We start from the raw sequence: 26,247 nt of genomic DNA, 5'->3' as shown, positions 1-26,247 counted from the left end.
AAAACAGAGATTAACGTAAGATTTAATAGGCTCTAAAAACTCATTGAACACATCTGTATATAGTACAGCTTTAATACGCTTTCCGATCTTCTGGAATGCAACTTGAAAAATGTGTGATAATGAAGAATAGGAATTCGTATGTTAAATTTACGTACTCGTACATACACTAATAAATGTCAATCGTTTTCTTTAACTTACAGAGATCCCTATTACCGTTATGATGCGGCCGCCGCAGCAGCAGCCGCCGCGGCGGCTAATCCTCGAGCGATGGGCCCACCCGGCGGCTATCCGCCGCGTCATCGGGCGCCACATCCGCTACAGCAGCAGCCACAATATCCATCGTACCAGCCAACGGCGGAGAACCTGTACGGGTTGGGGGCCACAGATCAGCATGCGGCCATGGGTGTCGGTATGGGTGATCTAAGCGGGTGGGGAACAGCGCCTTCGGTGCCGGGACAGGCAGCTGCCTATCCAGGTGCTGGTCTCAGTGCCTATGGGCATCCACAGTCGGTGGCGCCTCCGACGCAGCAGCAGCGTCAGAGCAACGCCAGCGCCTATCGTCAGCATATGCCCGCCTATGGACAGCAGGAGCAGCAGAAATTGGCACCATATGGTGCACAACAGAGTATGATGGGCGGTCTGGGGGCCAGTGGTTATGGCAGCTTGGCGCCACAGCAACAGCAGCAACAACAACAGCCCCCGACGCCACAGCAACAACAACAACAGCAGCAGCAACAGAGTCAGCAGCAGGCTCGACTGCCGCAGCATTATCCCCAAGCGCCCGGACAACATCCATTGTATCCGGGTGCACCGGCGCAGGCTGGACAACCGGCAGCACCGCAGGCGTATGCACACAGTCCCTACGGCAGTCCGATGCAACATCAGCCGGGACGTGGAGCACCTCAACATGTTGGCTATGGACACGCGGCGTTGGATCAGGCGAGTGTTGCTTATGGCCAACATGTGCCCAGTGCACCGCCGCCAACGCATCATCTAACTGCGCAGCAGCAGCAGGCAGCGCAGTTGGGTGCACATCCCATCCAGCAGCAGCAGCAACAGTTGCAGTCACAGCAGCAGCAGGCGCAACAACAGCAACAACAACAACAGCAGCAGCAACCCAATCATGTTAGTCTAATGCAGCAACAGCAGCTGCCAGGCGCAGGATTGCCGCCGCCTCACATGGGCATGCCTCCCAGCTATGGCAGTCATCATCAGCAGCAACAGCAGCAGGCACAGCAGCAACAGGCACAACAGCAGCAACAACAACAGGCACAACAACAACAGAGTGCACCGCCTTACATGTCCAGCAGCAAACATCAGGCGGCAGCACAACTGAATTCGTCGCCACAGTATCGTGCACCATTCCCACAGCTCTCCCCGCAAATGTCGCCACGTCCGCCGACAATGTCGCCGCATCCACAAATGTCGCCACGTCCTGTGGGCGTCTCTCCAGCAAAGCCGCCACAGACGGCACAACAACAACAACAGCAGCAAGTGCAGCAGGTGCAACAGCAAGTGCAACAACAACAGGTGAATTCACCGAGTCAACACAGCATACAGGGTATGGTGGGATTACCCTCACCTCGCCCTCAACCGCCCAGTGCCGCGTCTGTTGCCAAGGTGCCCGTTAGTGCGGCAGCTGTTGGTGTTCCTCCAGTTAATACCTTGCAAGCACTCGAACAAATGGTTATGCCCTCGCAAGCGCATGGTTTGCCGCCCATGGATTATCCATCGTCGTATCGCAGCGCTGCTGTGATGGGACCGCGCATGCCCGCCTCACCTTCGCCCCAGCATCATCAGCAATGGGGAGCGCCGCATATGTCCGCCATGCAACAGCAACAGGCGCCACAGCAGCCGCCACCACAACAACAACAGCAACAACAACAACAGCAGCAGCAACAACAACAGCAACAGGCTCAAGCAAATGCTTTGTTGCAGCAACAACAAGCGGCGGCAGCAGCAGCAGCTGCAGCTGCGCAGCAACATCAACAGCATCAGCTGAGCATGTATGGACAGAGCATGGGACAACAGGTGCCAGTTACGGTGCCCGTTTCTGTGCCAGTGCCAGTGCCACCGCAACAGCAACAACAACAGCAGCAGCACAAGCTGCAACTGCAACACAGCCGGTGCAACCACCAGCACCAGTTGCAGTGCCCGTGCAACAGCAGCAACAACAACATCAACAGCAGCAACAACAACAGCAGCAGCAACAACAACAGCTTAATGATCAACTGCAGCATTCCATCAATGACATTGTCGGCAACAGCAATCAACAGCAATTGTCTGCACAAATGTCCTCCTCGCCGTTGCATCAACAGAGTTTGCCAAGCATGCATCATTTGTCAGCAGCCGCACATCATCAACAGCAGCAACAACCCGCATTGGAGGCAAGTGCAGCAGTTGTTCCGGCAGTTGCAGTGCCACAGCAGCAGCAGCAGCCACCACAGCAACAACAGCCAACCCATCAGCAAATGCAGCAGCATCAGTCTCCCATACATCAGCAACAGTCGCCGCTGCAACAGCAACATTTGCCGACTTATGCTCAAACAAGCAACCAGCAGCAGCAACAACATCAGCAATTTGACGCATTTGCCAATATTTTAGCTGATGCTCAACAGCAACAACAACAACCGCCAGCAGCAGCGACAACGCAACAAATCATGTCACCAGTGCATGTAAGCTCTCCAATACCACAGCAAATGCAACAGCAACTACAGCAGCAACAACAGCAGGCGAGTGTGCAACAGCAGCAAGTGCAACAACAGGTGCAGCTGCAACAACCAGCAACACCAACACCTTCAACACCGTCGCATCATTTGAGTAGCATCTTGAATGAAACAGCGAATTCGAATGATTCATCAACATTGGCGGTTGCTGCCAACGACAGCAATAACAGCAGCAGTAACAGCAGCACCAACAGCATTGTCAACAATCAACCGACCTCCGTGCACGACAGCAACTCGCAGAGCAGTATCAACAGCAACAATCAGCAACCATTGCTCTCGGGCATGGATGCTGTGGCAAGCGGCATGTTGAACAACAGCAACTCGGACAACTCTGCGCACACCACCACGCATGTGAGTGCCGTCGATGTGGGACTCTTTGACAACAACTCAATGAGCTCAACGAGCGCAGCAGCTGTGGCAGCTGCATCCAATGCTGCCTCAGCAGCAGCAGCAATGCTCGACAGCAACTCGCAATCCTCGAATGCAGAGTTTGAGAAGAGCGTTTGTGAACCGGAAACGGCAACAGCTGTAGAACTATGTGCTCAGTTGGCGCAGGATGACAACAGTGTGTCCAAGACCCAGGCGGAAAGTCTAAGCGAGACAACGCTGCCAGTGCAGGAGGAGAATGATTCAAGTCACAAGCAACAACAGTTGCACACCGAGGAGCTGTTGGACCAGACGCACCAAACTTTAAGTGAACTCTCTGCTGTCGCTGGAGATGAAACCAAATCCGCTGAAGAAATGTGCGAGGATAAGTCGCAAACACAGCAATCACAATCCCAACTGGATGTAACGGTGACTCCGCAAACGATGGGACAACAGACGCCCATGGCAATGGGCATGCCAGGAGCAATGCCACCACATCCCATGGCCAACTACGAGGCACAGCAGGCGACAGGTGCGACATCAGGACCACCAGGTGCAACACCACTTATACCGCCCATGTTACCGCCGCATCCTGGAGCAACTGGTGCCATGTATCCGCCGTATCCGATGTTGCATCAACAGGAAATTGCTGCGTTGCAACAGCAAATACAGGAATTCTACTGCATGCCACCTGGACATGAGCATATGTATCAGGAGAAGTTGATGCGCTTGCAGGAGCGTCTCAATCTGTTGCAGCAACACGAGATCGCCGAGCAATGTGCTGGTGGACCTCAGTGTCTGCTGTTCCAGAACATGCCACCAATGTACGGCGGCAGCAGCGCGTTGCACAATCAAATGGTGGAGAGTCCACAGGTGTCGAGCACCACGGGACGAGGTCGTGGCAAGGGCGCCAATAAACCACGTAAACCACGAGCCAAAAAGGGTGACAAGGCGGCACTGCAACAGCAGCAGCAACAGGAGCTGATGGACATCAGTGGCAATGTGGTTGTGGCAGCTGCAAGTGCCAGCAGCAGTGTCAGCAGTGGCATTTCCACCACCCAGCTGCCCGTCTCCGAAGATTGTGTGACCCAAGGTGCGGGAGATACAAGTGTTGTCGGTCTACTGGAGTACAGCGAAGGCATGGGTGACTTATCCCAGGATGTCCACTCGGCCAATGAACTGGACACGTCCACCGATGGCAGTGGCAAGAAGAAGAAACCCCGCAAGCCACGCACGCCCAAGGATCCTAATAAGCCGCCACGTGATCGCACGCCCAAGGTCAAGAAACTGCGTGATCCCAATGATCCCAATTCGACGGAATCTCCAGGCGCCGTACGTAAACGTAGCAGCGTCAGCAAACGACGCAAGGCATTTGGGGATGAGGCATCTGAGCAAACTGGCGAAGGAAGTGAACTGGAGGACAACAAACCGTTGTTGCCCAAGACTTTGGGAGGGGATGGCGAGGCCGAGACAAGTGGTGGTGCTGGCGTTGGTGTTGATGGCGAGTCGCCTGATTATGATGATATACCCGTCTCGAAGATACCACGCGGTGCCAACGAGGAAGACAAAGATGCCGAAGTCGGCGATGAAACAGTGGATTCTGTGCCGGACTCAGCTGGGGATGCAGCAAGTACTCCAAGTCGTCGGGATCGCAAACGCTCCACGGCGCGGAGTCGTCGCAACGCCACATCCGAGGATGGGGGAAGTGCGAGGCGGAATCGTGGTTCACTCAGCGCCAAGGCGCTCAAGAAGCGACGAAATCGTGGACGCATTGTACCCGAATCAGATGGTGAGGACGATACCATGGATCGAACGCCGCCGCCATCGCCACCGCCTGATTCAGAGCTCGACTCGAATAAACGACGTTCGTCCAGGAATACGCAACGTAAGAAGTACATTGATGACGTCATGTTGCGTTTCTCCGACGATGAGAATTCTCTTTTGGTCGCCTCGCCTGTTAAGAAGGATAAGAAATCCTCAACGAACGCGGCCAACTCGAATGCCGGCAGCGATGTGGAGAAAGCGGAACCACACTCTGGTGCCGAGGGAGAGGCGGGCAGTTCAGCCGGAGAGGAGAAACCACCTCTAGCTACAGACGATAACAATAGTCAAATTGAGGCCAGCTCAAGTACGTCAGCTGCCGAAAAGGCGGAACGTCAAAGCGTCAATGAAGCAGCCGCTGCAGCTGCCATGTCCTCCAAGCCCAACTATGTGTACATTAACACAGGAGACGAGGACAGCATGGTGGTGCAGTTTGTGCTGGCCCTGAGGATGGGTAAGCGTGAGTTGATTCCGGAACCACCAAAGGTCAAGACGCCAGAGCCAAAACCGGAGGTAGAGGAGACACAGACAGAGCCAGAAAAATCTGTCGAATCCACAGAAAAATTAGAAGAGAAAACGGAACAATCAGAAACGGATGACACCTCCATCAAGCCAGAACAGTCCAAGGAACAAAGCGAAGTTAAAGCTGAAGTGGAGAAAGTAGATACCGAGGAGAAAATGGAAGTTGATGAAAAAACAGAGGCATCTAAAACGGAGGAAACAGAAAACACAGAGAAAACAGAAGAAGAAACACCTGAAAAGGAAGTTGAAACCAAAATGGAAGTAGACGAAACCACAGAAAAAGTGGAAGACGACGAAGAAGCCGGCAAAACTGAGAAACCGGCAACTGAAGAAAGTGAAGAAAAGGAAAAGGAAACGGAAAATGAGGCCAAGACTGATGAGGAGGAAATCCCAGCTGAGCCAAAGATTGAAGAGGATCCAACTAAAGAGGAGACAGAGAAAGAAGAAGAAAAAGAAACACAGCCTGAAGCAAGTGCTGAGAAAATGGATGTGGATGCGGAAGCACAAACTAAAGCAGAAATAACCACTGAAGAAAAAGTCAAAGATGAAAAAGTTAACGAGACAACTGACGAAACTAAAGAAGATACAGAGAAAGAGAAGGAGAAACCTGCAAGCGACGAGACTGCAGGGCAAGAAGAGAGCGAAAAGTCCAAGGACGATGAACCGAAAGAGGATAAACCCGAGCCAGTTTTTATTGATGTGGAGGAATACTTTGTCAAGTATCGCAACTTTAGTTATCTGCATTGTGAGTGGCGCACCGAGGAGGAGCTCCTCAAGGGAGATCGTCGTGTGGCCGCCAAGATTCGTCGCTTCCAACAGAAGCAGGCACAACAAATCAACATCTTTGAGAACATTGAGGAGGAACCCTTCAATCAGGACTTTGTTGAGGTGGATCGCGTGCTGGACATGTCCGTGCACACGGATGAGAATAGTGGCGAGACCACAAAGCATTATTTGGTCAAGTGGAAGTCGCTGCCCTACGAGGATTGCACCTGGGAGCTGGAGGAAGATGTGGATAATGACAAGATCGAGCAGTATCTGCGCTTCAATAAGATTCCTTTGCGTTGCGAGTGGAAGAGTCGCAAACGTCCGCATCCCGAGCAGTGGAAGAAGCTGGAGAAGACGCCCATCTACAAGAGTGGCAACAGTTTGCGTCCCTATCAGCTGGAGGGTCTCAACTGGCTTAAGTTCTCATGGTACAATTCTCACAATTGTATTCTGGCCGATGAAATGGGACTGGGCAAGACCATTCAAAGTCTCACCTTTGTGCATTCTGTTTATGAGTATGGAATACGTGGTCCATTTCTGGTCATTGCACCTCTCTCAACCATACCCAATTGGCAGCGTGAATTCGAGGGATGGACAGACATGAATGTGGTGGTCTACCATGGCTCTGTGACCAGTAAACAGATGATCCAGGACTACGAGTTCTATTACAAGACAGACAGTGGCAAGGTACTCAAGGAGCCCATCAAATTCAATGTGCTCATCACCACATTTGAGATGATTGTCACCGATTATATGGATCTAAAAACCTTCAATTGGCGCCTCTGTGTGATTGATGAGGCACATCGTCTCAAGAATCGCAATTGCAAACTTTTGGAGGGTCTGCGTCAGCTGAATCTCGAGCACCGTGTCCTTCTTTCGGGCACTCCTCTCCAGAACAACATAAGCGAACTTTTCTCGCTCTTGAATTTCTTGGAGCCAAGTCAATTCTCATCTCAGGAAGAGTTCATGTCGGAGTTTGGCAGTCTACGCACCGAGGAGGAGGTTAACAAATTGCAGGTGCTCTTAAAACCCATGATGTTGCGTCGTCTAAAAGATGATGTGGAAAAGTCGCTGGCACCCAAGGAGGAGACCATCATAGAGGTCGAGTTGACCAACATACAGAAGAAATATTATCGAGGCATTCTCGAGCAGAATTTCAGTTTCCTTAAGAAGGGTACGACATCGGCGAATATTCCGAATCTAATGAACACCATGATGGAGTTGCGCAAGTGTTGCATACATCCCTACCTGCTGAACGGTGCCGAGGAGCAGATTCAATATGACTTTAAGGCTCAGCATGGTGAGGATCCTGAATCGTATTACAAGAATCTTATTCTTTCCGCCGGCAAAATGGTTCTCATTGACAAGCTGCTGCCAAAGCTGAAGGCAAATGGACACCGTGTGCTGATTTTCAGCCAAATGGTGCGTTGCCTAGATATACTCGAGGATTATCTGGTCTATCGCAAGTATCCCTTTGAGAGAATTGATGGACGAATTCGTGGCAATCTGCGACAAGAGGCCATCGATCGTTATTCCAAGCCAGGTTCAGATCGTTTTGTCTTTTTGCTTTGCACCAAGGCTGGAGGATTGGGAATAAATCTTACAGCCGCCGATACGGTCATCATCTATGACTCGGATTGGAATCCCCAGAACGATTTGCAGGCTCAGGCTCGTTGCCATCGTATTGGCCAACGGAAGATGGTCAAGATCTATCGTTTGTTGTGCCGCAACACCTACGAACGGGAAATGTTTGACAAGGCTTCAATGAAACTGGGTCTGGACAAGGCCGTGCTGCAATCGATGAACACACACGGATCTAAGGATGGCAACAACAAGCAGTTGTCCAAAAAAGAGATTGAGGATCTGCTTAAAAAGGGAGCATATGGTGCTGTCATGGATGATGACAATGCCGGCGACAAGTTCTGTGAGGAGGATATTGATTCAATTCTAAAGCGACGAACACAGATCATAACCATGGAATCGGAGAAGGGCTCAACCTTCTCGAAAGCATCGTTTGCCGCCTCTGGCAATCGCTCTGATATTACCATCGATGATCCCGACTTTTGGACCAAGTGGGCAAAGCGTGTCGACATTGATCCCGATGCCTGTGAACGCGATGAGACCGAGGATTTGGTTCTCTCTGAACCGCGTCGTCGCACACAAATCAAACGTTACGGGCATGAGGATGTCATGGAAATTAACTCGGAGGACTCCTCGAACGAGAACAGCGATGAGGAGGGCGGTATAGGTAGGCTCTGTAAGAATAATGCTCTCTCTGCGAGAATAATTCTAATCACTGTCAATTTAAGGTCTGCGCTCGCGTCGGCGCAAGGAGAAACGCAATCGTAATCTGGAGAAGAAGGGACACGAAGAGTATATACCACGAGAGCGAGATGCACTGGCTGCCTTGGGTCTGGAGGAGATACAATATGGAAATTGGGCCAAATCCGAGTGCTTCAAAGTCGAGAAGGGTCTACTGTCTTTCGGGTAAACTAATAATTACAATTTTATTCAATAATTATTCATCACGATATCTGCAACGTCGCATTACATTGTTCAGTTTCATATTAAGTATATAGATCTTGCGCTGCAGCATCTTCTCCTCCTTGTCGAGAGAGATGGCCTCCTCCTTCTTTTCAATGTACTCGGTAACGCTCGGTGCCTCAAACTCGTCCAACTGTCCACGCAACTCACCCAATATAACATAATCCTTCTCATTGTTCGTCTGCACAATGGACACTTCCTTCTCCAACTTGGCTATGGTGCGTGTAATCTCTTCAGTGCGATTGAGCACATTACGCATCTCCGTCTCCAGATTCATCATTGCCTGCTTTTCTTCGGTCATCGCCAGGGATGTCTTCCCAGTAATGCCTTTTAATCCGGCCATGTGTGTATTCTTCTCCTCAAGCTCATTGATCAGCTCGTTTCGTTTTATAATCAGTTTCTCAAAGTCCACGGCAGTAAGGATGCCACTAAGATCCGCCTTGGTAATTAAATCCGCACGATGTTGTTGGCAAGTCTCCTGTAGGGAGACAATTGTTAATCTCATGGTGCCCAACAGAGCACGGGCATTCTTAAACCAATTCGCCGTAAATTTGCGCAGTTTACGCTCAATCTGACGCTCTGTGGCGTTTTCGAGGAAGGCTTTGTCGTTCTCATCACGCAGAAAGTGCAACATAAAGTTCTTCTCCGTTTCAATGGTCTCCTCGCTTCGATAACGCAATTCCTCGATCTTGGCACGCAGCTGCTTCACCTCAACCGTGGCTGAACACAATTAAAAAATGAATAATACTTTCACACTTTTACTTAGTGTAATTATCAACTGAACATTATCTTACCATTCCTCTCAATATCAGTGACACGTTTTTCCACCTCGGACGTTGCCTTTTCGGCCAATTCGGCTTTGGCCTTGTAATTGAGCTTATATTCAATCGGTTTGCGTCGTTCCCCTCCCATGCTGCTGGCCATATGTATGGACATGGATATGGAACGCTTGGAGCTCGAATGACGACTCGAATGTTGTAAATTGTCTTGTTGTTGTTTCCTTTGGTTTTGCAGTTTCTTTAAGATTGAAGTGCGTCGATGTCGCAATCCCACCAACAATTTGGGATCATTCTTCTCAAGAAAATCAACCATTATATGATTCTCCAGCTTGTAAATGGCCAAATCTTTCTGTACCATTTCAATTGTCTGTAGCATTTCCAACGCATCTAAATTGGATAAACGATATTTTCGCTCTTCATCGTTAAGCTGAGCAAATTCATCCAGAAAGAACTTATACGCAATGGTCATGATATCCAATTCTGGTACCTGATCATCATGCATCGTGTGTTGTGATCTCTTTGTAAGCTGTTTCAGATCGGATCGTATGGAGAACGCAGTTTCTGATGCGCTATACATCTTGATGGAGGCGTTATCTTAAACAATTCAAATGCAATTATGAAAGTTGTCCTTAAACAGACAAGCTATAATAGTATATTTTTGATGAATTTCTTAAAGCCAAAAAAGGAAATGAACTACACAATATATATTGTATACTATAGTGTGAATTATAGTTTGTTTGAAGTTTGTTATTACTTAAGGCCAACTATTCTTTACAAAGATTTTGAAATACTAATATAACTTTTTGTTTTGCTTTGCAGTTGGGGACGCTGGTCGGAACTCTTGGAGTTGGGACAATTTAAACGAGGCTGGCGTGATGTGGACGTCGAGGACTGTGCACGCATTATTGTGAGTGGCAAATGCCTCCCAAATTTTAATAGATATTTCCAAAATTTTTAAATGATGACCAACCATGCTAATATTGAGAAAACTTTAGGTTTTCGCTGAGTAAAAACTAACTTCTCAACCCGCTGATTTCTCAACTAATTAATAAGTCCTTGTAAATTTGCATTTTGCTGTAAAACTAAGGAGAATCGATTTTGATTTTACAGCTGCTGTATTGCCTGCAAGTGTATAAGGGTGACGAGAAGATCAAGACGTTCATTTGGGATCTGATTACGCCCACAGAGGATGGCGAAGTGCAGAAGATCAGCAGGGATCATAGTGGCCTACACAATTTGGTGCCACGAGGTAGGAATGCCAAAGGTATGGTAAAAGATACATTCACGCACTCCAACTGCTGCACGGACGTAGAGAGTTATAAACTACAAAAGAAAAACACAGAATTCAAAAACATAAAAAGTATAACGAGCTGCCTTGAACACAGAAAATTACTCGTATTGTACAAACAAATTACTACACACTATATCTGGGCCTGGACTATTTTACTACCACTAGCTATTAAATCTACCTATCAAACTACTTACATATATATCTTTATATATATATATATATATATACACTCTGATTTTCAAAAGAAAAAAAAACCAGTCATCCAACTGGTTGGGATTAGAAGCTTCTCACTCTGCCAGATCTTTGATGAATTATATTATACTACTTTATGTAATGGGTTCTCTTTTGGCCAATTTCTGTTTCTTAACTGTCTGCCGAAGTTTCGAAATTTTAACTACCAAAGCTCTCTCTATTATAACTCACAAAGTTAGCAACTGACTCGACTTGACCAACGACATGACGAACGCCAACAAAGAGAAACTGGTAAATAATGAAAAAAAGTGTGTGTATGTTTTGTTGCCATGCAATTGTATGCCTTTTACTATAACCTTTTATCATTTATATAATCCATAAACATATAAATATAAATACTTGTTTATTAACTAACTTATACATATATCACTTTCATACTGTACTTAGCTAATTGCCATCAATTTATACACATTTTTCATTGCTTAACAACGTGCAATTGCAATTAATTTGAGTATAATCTAGTTAACAATAAATGATCAAAGTTCATATAATGATATTATCTACGACTCTACAAAGTATATCTAAATATTTCAGGGTCTGTCTGTTTCTTTGTGATCAAGATTCAATCAACGCAAAGTTTCACAACATTTAAGTTTTCTTATATGTTAGTCAACATTATAACGAATTTGACAATTAATTACAATAATTAAATTGGTTAAAAATTTTAAAAATACAATTATTTATTTCATTAATCAGCCTTCAGCCTACATAAAACTAATGTCAATACAAAAATATAAACAATTGAAACCATTTTCTTAAATCTTCCAAATCTATTTAAATGTGTAAATTAATAAATAAAAATGCTTTCCAAGAGTTCCCTGTAAGTGTATGTAAACTTTGGCTAATCCAAAGATGATTTTCATTCATTTATTTCGTAGCTTAAACTTAATACTCTCATATCTCTAAGCATATTGTATCATAATGACTCTGTACATAATTAGAAATGTGCTATTAGAACACTTTTTGTCATGCATCAACCATTGTCAAGTCAGTTGAGCTTGTCCTCCATCTCGGACGACTCACTGGAAAATGGGCGAATCGCAACTAAGTTTCTTTACTTTCTTCAAAACATTTTGCAGGACGCAATGGAGGCAAGTCCAACAAGGAGATGACGCCCGCACCAGGTACTACCTCGGGCAGCAACAGTGGGAACACAACACCCGCCCACAAATCCAGCGCCTTGGATGGTCCTGGTGATGGCAAGGATGGAATTGGTGTTAGCGCCAGTGCTGTGGCCGCTGCCGTTGTGATTGCTCCAACAAGCATACATGATCCCAATCATTGGAGCAAGAAGGAGAAATACGATGCGGATGCCTATCTGGAGGGCGCATACAAGAAGCATCTGGGCAGACACGCGAATAAGTGAGTCGTGTGGAATCGAATTTGTTTAACTAACAATCTCCGTAATAATGCCAGGCTTGAATTTGCTAACATACTCTATTTTATTTTTTTCTTCTTTTTGTGTTTTTTCTTTTGTGTTTATTTTTCTTATTTTGACACTTTGGCTCTTACAGGGTTCTGCTGCGCGTCCGGATGCTTTATTATATACAACACGAGGTCATTGGCGAATTTGTGCAACAGATCAAGGATAATACGCCAATCAGGTAGGCGTTTAATGTCCATACGTTCATCATCGTCATTCACGTCATCATTGATTATGATTGTTGTCGTTGATTGATTGATTGTTGTTGCTCTCTCTTCCTTCAGTGAGCGCCCTCAAGCCTTTGTTTTTTTTTTATTATTATTCACATTAAAGTAATTTATTTTTGTCTATTTACCAAATTTAAATTTTTATTTATTGTTGTTCATGTCATTTGTTTTGCCATGTTTTATAGTTGTTATTAATTTGAGTTTCTATGTAATTACTACTTAATACCAAAAACAAAAATGCCAATTTGTTTGTCTTTTGCTAATTAATAACTCTTTAACTGAAAACTACTTTAAATGTTTAAACTCACAAGTGAAAGTGAATGAAGTGACAATTTTTTATAATATCAGATGTAATCCTCTCAGTTTTGGGTTTAATTTGCTTTTAAAATATCAAATTATTCCTTTGCCCTCTTTGTCTCCTCTTGTTGTACTCTTTACTAACTTTACTTTCGTTACTAACTTTTCACTGTTCTCATTCAGTGTGCTTAGACGATAGATCATTATACTATTCAAATTTTAATTAATCTATGCAACTTTTATAAACTAAGATTCACATTAACATTTCCTAACATTGTTCGTAATCCTCTATCAAATGTATTTTTAACTTTAACGAATCGCTGTGTTTTGTTTTATTCTTAAACTTTGTGACGAATATTCTTATTGCTAATTTGAAAACGACTATACTATATATGAATATGTATATGTATATGTACACACATTCACTCACAAACTTTTTGGAAACCACAACAACAACAACCAACTACAACTACTACTCCAACAACAACAACAACTACTACAACAACTGCAGCAGTATGAAAGTATCAAAGCAACTAGCACTCAATCTGGAAAGGTAATATCTATCCACACACATCTCGCTCTATCGCTCGCTCGCTCGCACGCACGCACGATCGCCCCGCCCACCATCCGCCCATCAGATGCGAATAGGCGAATAGGGAAATCGATTTGATAACCATGCCCTTATCAATCATTTATCCATCGATCTATCAAATGAAATTATGCTCAACAGAAAATATGAAATGAGAACAGAATAATCATTTTCAAAATTCCAAATTGATATCTGATCTGAAAGTTAACATATATATATTTTCTGATAATATATTTTTCAGTTGCATTTGTAGTTTTGTGTAATCTGTAATAATCTGTAATCTGTAGCGCAAATTGGCAATTAACAAAAGCAAGAACAATACAAATTTTATGATTTATTTTTTATTCTTATTATTATTATTTTAAAGTCTTTTTATGCTTTTCTTTTAATTAATCTTTTTTTTTTTGTTAAAATCAACAACAAAAATTATGCAAGGAATTTGTTGCAAAATATAACATAATACTTTTCCTTTTTTTTTAATGTACTAAAACAATAAAAACTCATTTGAAATCTTATCCCCTTTCATGCATATGTCTCTCTCTTTAATTAAATATATATATATATATGTGTGTATATATCTATCAATCATGTAGTGAGCTCCCCATTCGCCCGCCGCCAACGCCTGATCAAGTGCCATCCTCATGGTGGAATCCCATTTGTTGTGATAAGAGTCTATTGGTTGGAACCTACAAGCATGGCTGTGAAATGTACCGTCAAATGCGCGCCGATCCAAACCTGTGCTTTGTCACTCACGTAGGCGCCGGTGCCGGTGACGATTTGGCCGTTACGAATTTGCCGATGTAAGTTTCAAAATCTAAAAAAAAAAAAAAAATCAGTAAAATTAAATTACAAAAAAGAACCCCACATTCCTCTCCCCCATCCATTTAGCTTAAGCGAAATTAAGTTTAAACCATCTGCCATTTCGTAATACAACATAAGCCACAAGTACTAACCCCAAAAACTTTGGAGACCAGTCTCTATCCATATTATGGCCGAAAATGAACCAAGCGAACAAAGTTGGTGGTTAGACTCTTACATTAAACAGACTCTGGGAATGTGTTGTGACTATATTTATTAATAATAGCAATTTTTTTTTTTAAATAACCCAACATATAGTTGTGTTCAGTGTTAACGTATTATTGTCTAATATTATTATAAAATAAGTAAAAAAAAATAAATAAAAAAAAAAACCGTGCAATAGTCCCTTAAAAAGAAGATACGATTGAGAAAGAAATGAAGCTGATCAAGAATATTTATACTTTATAGGGTCGGACATGCCTCTTTCTCCCTTTACATACATTGTAACGAACACTTATTTTATAAGTAGTTGGTATAAAAACATACTACAAAAGTACAGATATGCTAAAATCGAAATAAAATTATAGTTTAACTTCACTACAGAACCAAAAATGCATCGTCAAACTTCTTTATAACAGGTCAGCTGTTAAGAATAAAAATGTATATCTTATAATATTAGCGACTCTTCAGGGATTATTAATTTGTATGTTCGGTGGGGTTATTAGATCAGATAATTTGGCATCAAATAATTTATTATTATTATTCAAAACTAGAGTCAAAAAGATTTTAAGCATATAAATAAGACATTGCCATCGAGAATATTTTAAAGTCAGATCTATTTAACACTCATGAAAATTATTTTAAAATGGTCACACTGAGCATATGGTCACATCAGATAATAACACTCATAAATGTGTTTATGTCTGTGTTTGGGTATTTTTCTGTTTGTGTAAACACAATTTTGATATAAACCCGTTGCCAAATTGAATTTAGAAGCTTAAGTCTAATTAGTTGCTGCTTACTTTTTAAATTTACAGAAATGAGGACGATGCAAATTCGAAACACGATGACGGCGATGAGGTTGACGATGATGGCACCACAACGACCAAAGACTCGGATTCCACCAAGCTAACTGCGGGCGATATCAAGGATTCGCTTGATCCAGAGCGCCCCAGTTCGTCGGGTAAGAGCGATAAGAGCGAAAAGATAAACAGCGAAGGCATCAAAATCAAAAATTCAAATTCGATTTCGAATTTAAATCAAAAAACCAACGAAGAAGTGGTCACGGTCGAGGGCAATGGCAGCGCCGTCGAGGCGGACGCACAGGCCGCATCAGCTGGCAATGAAACGTCAAATGAATCGCCACAAAATCAAGATAAAGATATTGAAATTGATAAAGAGAATGATAAAGATAAAGAGCAGTCCGACAACGAGGCAGTGGCTGCTGTCGACGATGCCATCGTTGATGCCGATTCAAGCGGCGATGTTGCTGCAACGTCGGTAGCAGCCAGTGCTGCGTCCGGAGATGCATTGGACACTGATATGGATAAGGCCAAGACAAAGGCCCAAGGTGAGGCCAAAGCCAATAATGGCAATGAGGACGCTGCGCCAGTTGATTGCGATGCTGATGATGCCGCTGCCATTGCTCCGGTTGAGATCGGTTCAGATTCATGCACTAACGCCACCAAAAACATCAATACCACCACCACCACCACCACTACTATTACTACCACCATTACCAATCCATCATCCACCACCACCACAACAACAACAACAACAAATTCTTCGACTTCAGCGACCCCTGGGAGCGGGGAGTCGACGGGTCAAAACTGCGAAAATGCTAACTCCAACTCAAATTTAGGCTTGGACGAGGAGGAAAGCGTTGCGGGCAGCTATCCACCCACTTTGGTAGCCGTCGAGGATGCCACACTGTGGCCATCAATGCAGGATCTCAATACCCGACTTCGTCGCGTCATCACTGCCTATCAACGTAACTACAAAAAGGAGGAACTCAAGCAACAACAAAAGGCCAAGGTAAGTGACACAACCAAAAAATGACTATTCAATCATCACATACCATCCATACATATATCTACATCAGTCCCCAATCAACTATCCCCAATGTACATTGTTAAAACTATTCCTGCAATTTTTGAGCTGTTTAGGATAGTATGTGATCTTTAATATATCACTGAGAAACTAACTGCAAATGTTTATAATCTACACATGCCCTGCACATCCAAAAAATATCCTAGGAAGAATGATGGAAATGTTAGTTTAAATCAAACTTCTGAGCCCAGAGTTTAATTTAATAAAAAAATTATGATTGCTTAAAATGTTTCTTGATTTTTAAAACAAAGTAAATTTCTTGTTTAAGAAATCTAATTTAAATAGATTTAAATAAGATATGACTTATAATTATAGGATTTTTATTCGTAGTTTCAAATAGTCGCGAAATATTAGAAAAGCATAAAAAGTATGTAAATATTTTTTTATTTTCGAACCGAAGAAGTGTGGTTCGGTTCATGCTCGGATTCGCGCGGCCGGTTTGGTAAAAAATCCGATCCGAACTGGTTCTGCGAGGTTCGGTTCAAAACACCCTTTGTTTAAATTAAGAAAAATTGACAAATGTCTAATTTATTATGTTTTCTACTTTATCGAGACTTTTATCAATTTTCAGTTATTCTTCAAATTAAAATATCCTATCAAAAATGATGGTAATTTAGTATAATTAAGGATTATTTTATTAAAATGGTTTAAAATATAAGATAAAAAAAAAATGGAAATATTGAAAATGTTGTTGAGAACATTTGTGTTGCTTCGTTCAAACATTCTTGCAATTTCTCATCTGTTCCCTTTCTTTTGTTTTGATTGTTGTTTTTGTTTTGTATTTTGAGCATAACACAACTTAAACTCACAAAAATAAATAAAGAAAATCGTAGTGTCCTGTAATTGTTGGACATATATATATTTTGGAGTATGTAGTTTTGTTGCTTAGCTGTTGGCCGTAGTTAACTACTTGGCTTAGAATTGTACATGTAGTAAATGTAGAATGAAAAAAGACTGATGACAATTGACGAAGAAGAAACAACGGACTAAAGAGAAAACCTTACAACCAACAGCTGATTAACAAAACTACGACATATAAAAAAAAAAAAAAATACCCAATAATACGTGCCACGTGCCGCCAACACATTTCTCACAAATCAGAAGCAGTTCCCTCTCTCTCCATATATTCCATACTCTTTCTCACATTTTTCTCTCATGCTGTTAAAATGCCGTTTTAACCAAGTTCTTACCAAACACCCAAATCCTCCTACTTCTGCCTTTAACAGCTTCAGGCATTGGTCTCATCGACGCCGCCGCTTTCGGTGCCCACGACGCCGACGCTGCAGTCGATGCAAATGCAGATGCAGAGCGGTGGCAACGGGGGCGGCAATGTTGCAACAAGCGGTGGCAACGGCGGATCTGTTAGCCAGCTTCAGCAACAACTCGACTCGAGCAATCGCAGCCTGCAGGCATTGATGCAATCGCAGGGTGCAAGCACCTCAGCAGCTGCTGCCGCTGCCGCCGTCGGAACTGGTTCCGGTTCAACATTACAACACGGAATGAGTCATCAACAACAGCAGCAGCAGCAACAACAACAGCAGGTTGGAAATGCCGGCGGATCAACGGTACCGGCCATGCCCACTGCAGCCGATATCAGCCTTATGCTGAGCATCCTCAACACCACAGACGTCAGTCAATTGGCCAATTTGGACATCAACAAACTGGCCATGTATTTGGTTAGTATGAACAATGTACGTGAATCGCCCAAACAACAAGAAATCTATCTATCTGATGAGTACCATTACAATATGCATTACAAAACACTACCAAATATAACCCGATTTACCCAAAGTTACCTCCCTCTCAACAACCCACAACAACATAACCAGCTATTTGGCAAAAATATCATGCAGAACTTAACACACCCTTACCACAATCCTTATCGAGGGGCTTTAATAGACCATGACCAACCAAATTTATTCAAAACCCACCAACCAACCAACCACTCACACTGACAATAACTTACCACACATTTACCAGATAAAGTTGAGTTGAGAACTAACCCCTATTATACCAAAAGTACAAATTGCATACTAACCTTGCATGATTCTAACTAACTATATGTTACAATTGATAAACGTACAATTATTTCTTTTATGTGTCTATAATTATACGAAGTATTTTTATTTTATTACTAAATTTAACAATAAATACCTTACATATAATACTCAATTCTCAGCGCCATATCCGTAAAGAAACCTCTTAATATTCAATACATTAAAAGCTTCGTGACAAATTTTATAAACCTTGTATAATTTGTTTTGAATCTTATAAAAAGTTTAACAAAATATTTCCTTAATTCTATACTTCAACCAAGTCAACAGGACTAAATTTGTCTCTCCTTATGATACATTTGGTTAGCTTCAGTAATATTATTGCAGAATATTTTTAATATTACTTCCTAAAGTGCAAACCTACAACTTTTTATTTTATGACTATCTATCTACAAAATCAAATAAAGATTTTCCAAGTCAAAAGATTATCTCTAAAATTATCCCAATATTCCCCTCAATTCTTTTACTAATTGTGTTTTTCTCTTAAAATTATCTGCAATTTCGATATGAAACTCTTATAATAATCAGTTTTCAGCATATCTGTAAATACCCCCAAAAAAATTAATGTCGCCCACAACTTAAAGGTTTGTGACGTAATTCAGCTGACTTTATAAACCATTCTGTCATTTCTTATTAGACCATGTGGTTGGGGGGGTTGTCAGGTGATCATTTAATAAGGGTGTCAACGCAAAAATGATCTCAAGCGAATTAAAAATGTTCGATTTCGTCCCTTCATTTTCAACTGCAAATTGTATCAAATGTGAAAATTCTAAGCATGTAAATCTTGATATTATATGCTTATTTGCCATTGTATCTGTCTCTATTCTATGTCGATAGATATCTCTGTGTATCGATAAAAAACCCCTTTTGCAATAGCACCCCCAACTGCGAATCGTGTATGAGTGTGTGAAAAGCCAAAAAATAGAGGGAATCTGGCAAGCGAAAAGAAAAAGATAAAATAAATAAATAAAATAAGTTACACCCACCGTGTGAGGTGGCTGTGGCGGTGGTGGATGTCTGTGTCTGTCACACACGAATGTATAACTGTCTATGCGTCTGTGTATGTACTTCCGAGTGTTCAAACAAAAGCAACGATGACAAAACGAAACGAACGACAAGCTCGCGAGAGCGACGACAACACGGGGGCAAATACAAATACACTTATGCTTAATTTATGCAAAATAAAAGAAATACACATAGAGTTGCCGAATGGATGCCGAGAGCTGACTTCGACTTCCACTTGGGCTTCGACTTCGAATTTGAAGCCCGAAATGTGGTGCACACGAGATGTTCGATGCTCTGTACTCGGCCGCGAATGAGCAGCCAAAACGAGCAAACGAGAAAATGTCAAACCACTTTGCACACTCAGCAACAGCCTCCCCGAAAAATGTTGTTGCTATTGTGGTTGTTGGTGCTGCCACCTTTGACGACAGTGAAGCTACAGTCATGTTGGCCAAACAAGAGCTTGGGTCAAATTATGAGATTCGAGACTTGGAGATGAAGTCAATTGTACAACCTGACGCGTATTTTACTGTAGCAACAACAGCAGCAACAACAACAACGTTGTCGACGCCATTATCAAAAGGCAAGGCGAACGCCAGCGCCATCAATCAAGCGAGCAACAACAACAAGCAACAGCAGCACCAGCAGCGTCGCCGACAACAGCAGCAGCAAAAGAAGAAGCAGAGGCAGCATCAAGAAGAGCAAGCAAAGCCAAAGCCGCATTATGGCAATGGTCTATTGTTGTTGTTGTTGTTTCTTCTTGTTCCTTGTGGCTCTCTTGTTGTTGTATTGAAGAAGTAAAGTTCTTCTTTGGGTGACGATGATTGCTGCCCGTTGTTGTTGTTGTTGCTGTTGTTGACGTTGGTCTCTGACTCCGACTGTTTTGTTGAAAATATTGGGTATCGGTAACGGGTGGTTCTTCTTGCTCTCCGCTCCTCGTTGCTGATGTTGTAGTTGTTGTTGTTGTTATTGTTGGCTGTACTTGTGCGCCCTCTGTTGGTATTAGTTTTCCATGAGAGCGCCTGTGTGTGTATCTAGTATAGGTGTATATGAAATTGTATGTATGTGTGACTTTGTAATTTTACATTTTCTGGATTTATCCAATGTTTAATTTTTTTGCGCCCACCCAAAAGACGCTGCTGCTGCTGCTGTGTATCCGTATCCGTGTCCGTGTCGCGCTTACTCGCTCGCTCTCACGGGACTAGCTCGTGGGCTGAATTATTGAGCGAGACGCGATGATTGCGAATATACATACATGAGGTAACATGGTATGTGACTTGGGATGTGTTGACCTGTTCCGTTCCTGCCTGGTTCTTTTTTGCTCGCGGCGCATCAATAAAGCCAAAGCCTAATTGTGCTCATTTGAGCTCATCGTTATAGTAGTTGTTGTTGTGGCTGTCTGCTCCTTTTGCTCTACTGTTCGTTGCTCTTCGTGCTCATTTTTTTTCCTTCTTGCAGCCACAGCAACAGCTTAAAAGAATTTTTAATACCCTGAGCCCATTAAAATTTTCCGAAAATGGCAGTATCCATAAGGTGTGTATTCTTGATCAGCACAAAAATTCTAGTGGATTTATTTCTGTCCGTCCGTCTGACTCCCACATTTCTATGTAGGTTCCTGTATACCAAACTAAGCTTATTTTAAATTTTAGGTACAACTAGCCAATCGGTAAAAATTAACGAATTGCAAATGATTATAAAAGCTAAACCATTTAGATGGCTTGTAGAGTTTAGAACTATATCGTGATCAAATTATAACTATTCAAGAATAAATTTCAGATATCATCGGGCCAAACATATAAAAATATAAAAAATCTTACAAAACTCCCACAATCAAAAAATTGTATGACAGCCAAATATCGTGCTTGAATCAAGTATTTTGTACTTTGTTTAAGAGAATTCAGGATTACCGTATTTCTTAAACCGCATTAACCTAACTAAGGGCTTGAGTGCAGGGTATTTCGCAGTCGGCACGACTCTCGAATGACCGTTCTTTTTTGTTATTCCCTTTTTGCATTTTGCAACTTGTATTTAGAACAGAGGCATAGAGTTAACTAGTGTACATACATGTATGTATGTATCTGTGAATCTCTCTGTGTACATGTGTGAGTGTGTTTGCCATTCTTTTTACGCCATCTTTGGGGTCTGCGATTTGCTTGGATGCTCACATTTGCTGACCGCTATTCGATTTATTACTTTTATTTTATTAGCATTTGGTGCTATGGCATGCACAGTGGTGCAATTACCATTTGTTAACGACTGTAGTTTTTTGACTACTGTGCGCGTGCGCCTCACGTGTTGCTGTTGCATCTCACAGCAGCAGCAGCAGCAGCTGCTCTTATTTTTGCTGTTGCTGTCGCAGTCGCGTCGGCGCATTCATTTCACACCTGTCAACAATAAACAATTCGAATCATTTACGAAACCTGCCCAGTGTGCAATGGTCAGTTCATCAATATAAGTGCACACTCCCATACATACATAGACGTAGTTTGTAGTTGGGTTGGGGCTACGTGTCTCAAATGAGCCGCTGCTTCTGTTGTCTACCTGCCTTTTGATTTACTTTGGCGTTACGCTTTAGTCAAATTTACAAACGTACATCTAAAATCGTCAAGCACTCACACAAACATACAGAAGTGTATGGTATGTGCATACACAGTATCACAAACGTAAACTCTCACGTGCAGTTGCAGTTGCTCTCTCAGCAACCGATCATGTTGTTGTATGCGTGTGTGTGAGCACATATGTGTGTGTGTGTGTGAGTGTTTGGTCATATGCATTTGCTGAAGATGTGTCGCTGTCGCCGTCGCCGTCGATTGGCAGCTTGCTTTTTGCTGCTGCTGCAGATGATGATGATGGTGGTGGTGGTGGTGGGATTGTTGGATGTGTATCTGTATCTGTATCTTACAGATTGATTAATAATCTCGTTTTTATACTCAGCGGTGCTCTGACTACGTGCTTATCGCACTTTACTGCAGTTTCTATCTTTCGCATTACTTGCTCAACAATCTTTGCGAATTATATATATATATATACATTTACATATAATTATTTATATGTAGATTAGTAGTGGTCGCCCCAAGCCAAAGGTCGTATTAATTAAATAATCATTCGATGCTCTAATAATGCACACAGAACTTGTCCTTCTGATCTTTTTACTTTGTTCCATCAATAAAATACAAATTTCTAGTCGCATTATTTCTCTGCTTTATGTGTGTGTGTGTGTGTGTGTATGCATGTGTGAGTGTCCACATTTTATACCTGAATTTTAATCCATTTCTCTGTTGTTGCCTAAGCGCATGGCTGGCTATTATTTTATGTTATCCCTTTTACGCTGTGTGTCCTTTGCCCGATGTTCTTCTTCTTCTCGATTGCGCCAACATCATTCCGGCTGTCTCTGCGCTGCTCTGCTTATGCCTTGTCGTCAACACTTTTTGTGGTACATTTGTTTCATTGCTTGGCTTTTTTGCCGTGTATGTCATGTATCCCCATCCCCCTCCGCCTGCCCCTCTCACTCTTGCGCGCACACGTGTGTGAGTGAATAAATACATACATATATACGAGCATTTATGCGTATGTGTATGTTGGCAGGCTCTGCTTTTACCATTGCCTTTTGCTTACATTACACAGTTGACACAATGTGGTGCCTCCTCATTCTTCTTCAACTCGTCCATCCAGTGCACAACACTCCTCGCTGTCGTCGTCGTCGTTGCTGTTGTTGTTGTTGTCGACGCACACAGACACAATATAATACGCTCTCATTCGCTCTCGCTATCGTCGCTCTCCGCATCCAATGCGCTCTCTCTCTCCGTTGGTTGGGACTGCAAGTGACGCTTTGCTTTGCCTGCCTTGCCTTGCCTTGCCTGCCTTTGCCGCTCATTCACCTCAGAGGACAGGCTGTGACTGCCTTTCTGCCTGCCCATCTCATTCATATTCACATTCACCCAAAACGGCGTTTGGCTTAATCTCACGATTGTTTGGTTTCGTTTGGTTTGGTTTTTCTGCTCTGGCTCAGCGCTGCTGCCTCTGCTGCTGCTCTGCTCTGCTCCCTCGCTCAATAGTAGTTGGTTGCTTGCTTGTGTTGTTGGGTTGACTAGCGACCGACCTCTCCCCCGTTCTGTTCGTCGCTGTCGCCGTCGCTATTGCTGGCTGATTCGCATTCGATTTTAGCTGCTAGTGCCGCTGCCGCTGTCGCTGCTTCCGTGCGCGTATGCGTCCCCGTTGTGGTCTCTGTGTTTCTCACTGAATATATATTTATATGTATACGTGCATGAGTGTGCCGCTGTGTTTATGTGTGTGTGTGTGTGTGTGTGTGAGGAGTGTTTCTTGTATTTAGTCCGCAATGCGCTCGCTCATTATTTGTTTGAGCGCCGCGGTGTAAAGTTGTAAAAAGTCTAAGTGCTTGAGCAGCAAACGCATCCATATCCAAACATCGTTGTCGTGTCGGGGGTCTCGTCTATACATGTATCTCCCTCTTTCGCCCGCTCCATGCATATATCGTTTGTGTTTGTGTATGTGAATGTGTTTGTAGCGTGCATGTAGAAGAAATAATAATAATCAAACGAATGGAAAAATGTAATTGCTGAGGCAAAAGTAGACGACGAGACGAGTCGAGTGCGAGTGGGAGAGTGAAAGAGTGCGAGTGCAGAGTGCAGACGTCGCGTCGTTGAAGAAACACAACAACAAGCAACGTGCAAATGGCAAATGTGTCGTTGTCGCAATGAATGATAATTAGTGCTTAATTAAAATCAATAATGTCGAAATCGAAATCCATTTCAATATTTGTGATATATATATGTAACCATATGCATTGTAAATTGCATATCAAATCGAGTGTTGTTTGTGAGTGTGCCTAAATAAAATTATCCAAATCTACAAAATGGAGGTTATTAAACCCATGGATTTTAGCAGTTTCTCTGCATTCTGCGAGCATCTTAATAAATCAACAGCCGCCGCTACAGCGGCAGCAGCAGCAGCAGCAACAACTACGACAGCAACTATAAACAATGGCATTTATTTGGAGGTAAAACTACAATAGCAACAACAACATAAGAAAAAGCAATAGCAACAACAACAATGACAATTTATTGTATCAAATTTGCAAAACTTAATTAAAATGAAGGTAAACGCGACAATCGAATGAATGTAAATGTGAATGCAAAGAATGCGTGTGCAGAGAACGCGAAACGAAAAAACCGAAGCAAGAGAAGAACAAAAAAGAGAAATAAAAGTAACATTCAAGCAACTTCAAAGCAATAACCACAAGGCAGGGCAGGCAAAGGAAATGGCAAAGGCAAAGGCAAACCAATGAAAAAGAAGAAGCAAGTCGAGCTGCAAAGTTAAAACGAAATACAAAACAATAAATTTATGCCTATAGATTTCACATGTACGAACGTTGCCACTTACACGGCATGTGTAACTTACTCTCACTCACTACTGTGACTCTCTCAGCAAGAAGCACACACACATGTATGCAAGCAAACAAACACAACACGGTAACCAGTTGTCTCAGTGCTAGCTTGTTAGTGTGTGTGTGCGAGCGCTCATTTAAATTCGTTTTTCCGCCTGTCTTCTACCCCATTTCCATTCCATTCCATTTCTTTGGACAGTCGCCGCAAGTCAAGCCGATGCCGCTGTCGCTGCCGATGCCACTGCCATTGCTTGCTACTTACTAATAATCATAATCAATCGCTCGCACTTGTATCGTGTGTGCAAAATGTGCACGGAGAGAGGGCGAAGGCGTCGCGTGTCGCTCAGCGTGTGCGCAAGTGAGATGGAGAGAGATAGAAAGATAGTGGGAAGTAGTGGAAGAGGTCGTTCATTCGTTTCTTCGTTCAGTCAGTCAGTCTCTTTATCTTACTCGCTTTGTCGTTTGTTTTTGCTTGCTCCCCTTTTTTGGATATCGTTTCTTGTTTGGAATTTGTATACGAAAAGCCGTTAGCCTGGCACACACACACACACACACTGAGCGCTGCCAACCTGCTCCAATTGGCATCCTTGAGGGCAAAGCCAGACCTGCCAACAAGAGAGCTAGAGCTAGAGACGAGCACTGCTTGCAGTTTTGTTGTTGTTTTGATTTGCATTCACACACAAAATATATATGTGCTATTCTTGCAACCACCTGGCAACGCTGTCGGGGCTAAGGAGTTGCCGACTAGCAGCCTACCGTTATTATTATTATTATTATTATCATAACTAACTGCAGCACCAAGAGTGGAGACGCAGCCCACACACGTAATGTGTGTGTGTGTGTGTTTGCTTTGCCTTCGCTTTGTCTATGTGTGTGTGTGTGCGAAGAGAGCTTCTTTTTGCTGTGTAACGGTACCCGTGCAATTGGTCTCGCAGGATTCATTTGTTTGTCTCCGGCTTTTGGGACTGGTACTGTCGCTGCTTTCGTCTCTGCATCTGCCCCTGCCTCCGTCTCTGCCTTCGCCTCGTGCTCATTGTCGCTGGCATTTGCCCTTCTTGATACTTCGGGCACGTTATTAGGGGTGTAAAATGGATTTTTTACTTTTATTATTATGATTTTATTGTATTTCCAGTTTGAGTTTCAGTTCGTTCGTATTTAGTCGTCATCGTCGTCGTTATAACCGCCATTGTCTCTCATTTTGCCCCTTTGCTTTGCGCTCGCCATTCGCATTTTGTACTTTTCGCAAAAATTGTAATTCAAAAGGCAGGCAGGCAA

The 26,247-nt window shown here is 43.1% G+C and overlaps 2 protein-coding genes across 8 annotated transcripts in view; one reads left to right on the top strand and one right to left on the bottom strand.

Annotated features, from left to right (window-relative positions):
- Nucleotides 1-26,247, top strand: part of LOC117782156 (chromodomain-helicase-DNA-binding protein 7) — a 45,028-nt gene that overhangs the window by 9,584 nt on the left and 9,197 nt on the right. Inside the window, exons 3-14 of one of the 7 annotated variants that reach the window (XM_034619140.1) lie at nt 201-2,061; nt 2,124-8,451; nt 8,513-8,690; nt 10,346-10,433; nt 10,637-10,790; nt 12,149-12,431; nt 12,584-12,673; nt 13,528-13,569; nt 14,199-14,405; nt 15,441-15,586; nt 16,265-16,437; nt 17,739-18,203. In XM_034619140.1, coding sequence (XP_034475031.1) covers nt 201-2,061; nt 2,124-8,451; nt 8,513-8,690; nt 10,346-10,433; nt 10,637-10,790; nt 12,149-12,431; nt 12,584-12,673; nt 13,528-13,569; nt 14,199-14,405; nt 15,441-15,586; nt 16,265-16,437; nt 17,739-18,203 — 10,015 coding nt within the window. Of the gene's footprint in view, nt 1-200; nt 8,461-8,512; nt 8,691-10,345; nt 10,434-10,636; nt 10,791-12,148; nt 12,432-12,583; nt 12,674-13,527; nt 13,570-14,198; nt 14,406-15,440; nt 15,587-16,264; nt 16,438-17,738; nt 18,204-24,030; nt 24,586-26,247 lie in introns of those variants that run through there. The other 6 variants (XM_034619135.1, XM_034619136.1, XM_034619137.1 and 3 more) reach the window with 6 other exon arrangements.
- LOC117782158 lies at nt 8,679-10,219 on the bottom strand. The gene is made up of 2 exons (XM_034619143.1): nt 9,542-10,219; nt 8,679-9,467 (listed from the first exon to the last, which is right to left on the bottom strand). The coding sequence occupies exons 1-2, from the start codon at nt 10,101-10,103 to the stop codon at nt 8,722-8,724; spliced, it is 1,308 nt and encodes a 435-aa protein (XP_034475034.1). The 5' UTR covers nt 10,104-10,219; the 3' UTR covers nt 8,679-8,721.

This window comes from Drosophila innubila (assembly GCF_004354385.1).
Source record: "Drosophila innubila isolate TH190305 chromosome 2L unlocalized genomic scaffold, UK_Dinn_1.0 4_B_2L, whole genome shotgun sequence".
In the NCBI taxonomy this organism is placed as follows: domain Eukaryota; kingdom Metazoa; phylum Arthropoda; class Insecta; order Diptera; family Drosophilidae; genus Drosophila; species Drosophila innubila.
The sequence above is the reverse complement of the archived record's forward strand: the minus strand, read 5'-3'. Positions and strand labels throughout refer to the sequence as shown.

Bases quoted from the DNA above. Each gene is read 5' to 3' on its own strand.
- LOC117782158 (XM_034619143.1), bottom strand. From the start codon at position 10,103: ATGTATAGCGCATCAGAAACTGCGTTCTCCATACGATCCGATCTGAAA. The intron at 9,468-9,541 runs GTAAGATAATGT...AATTGTGTTCAG, and splicing joins CACTGATATTGAGAGGAATG to CCACGGTTGAGGTGAAGCAG.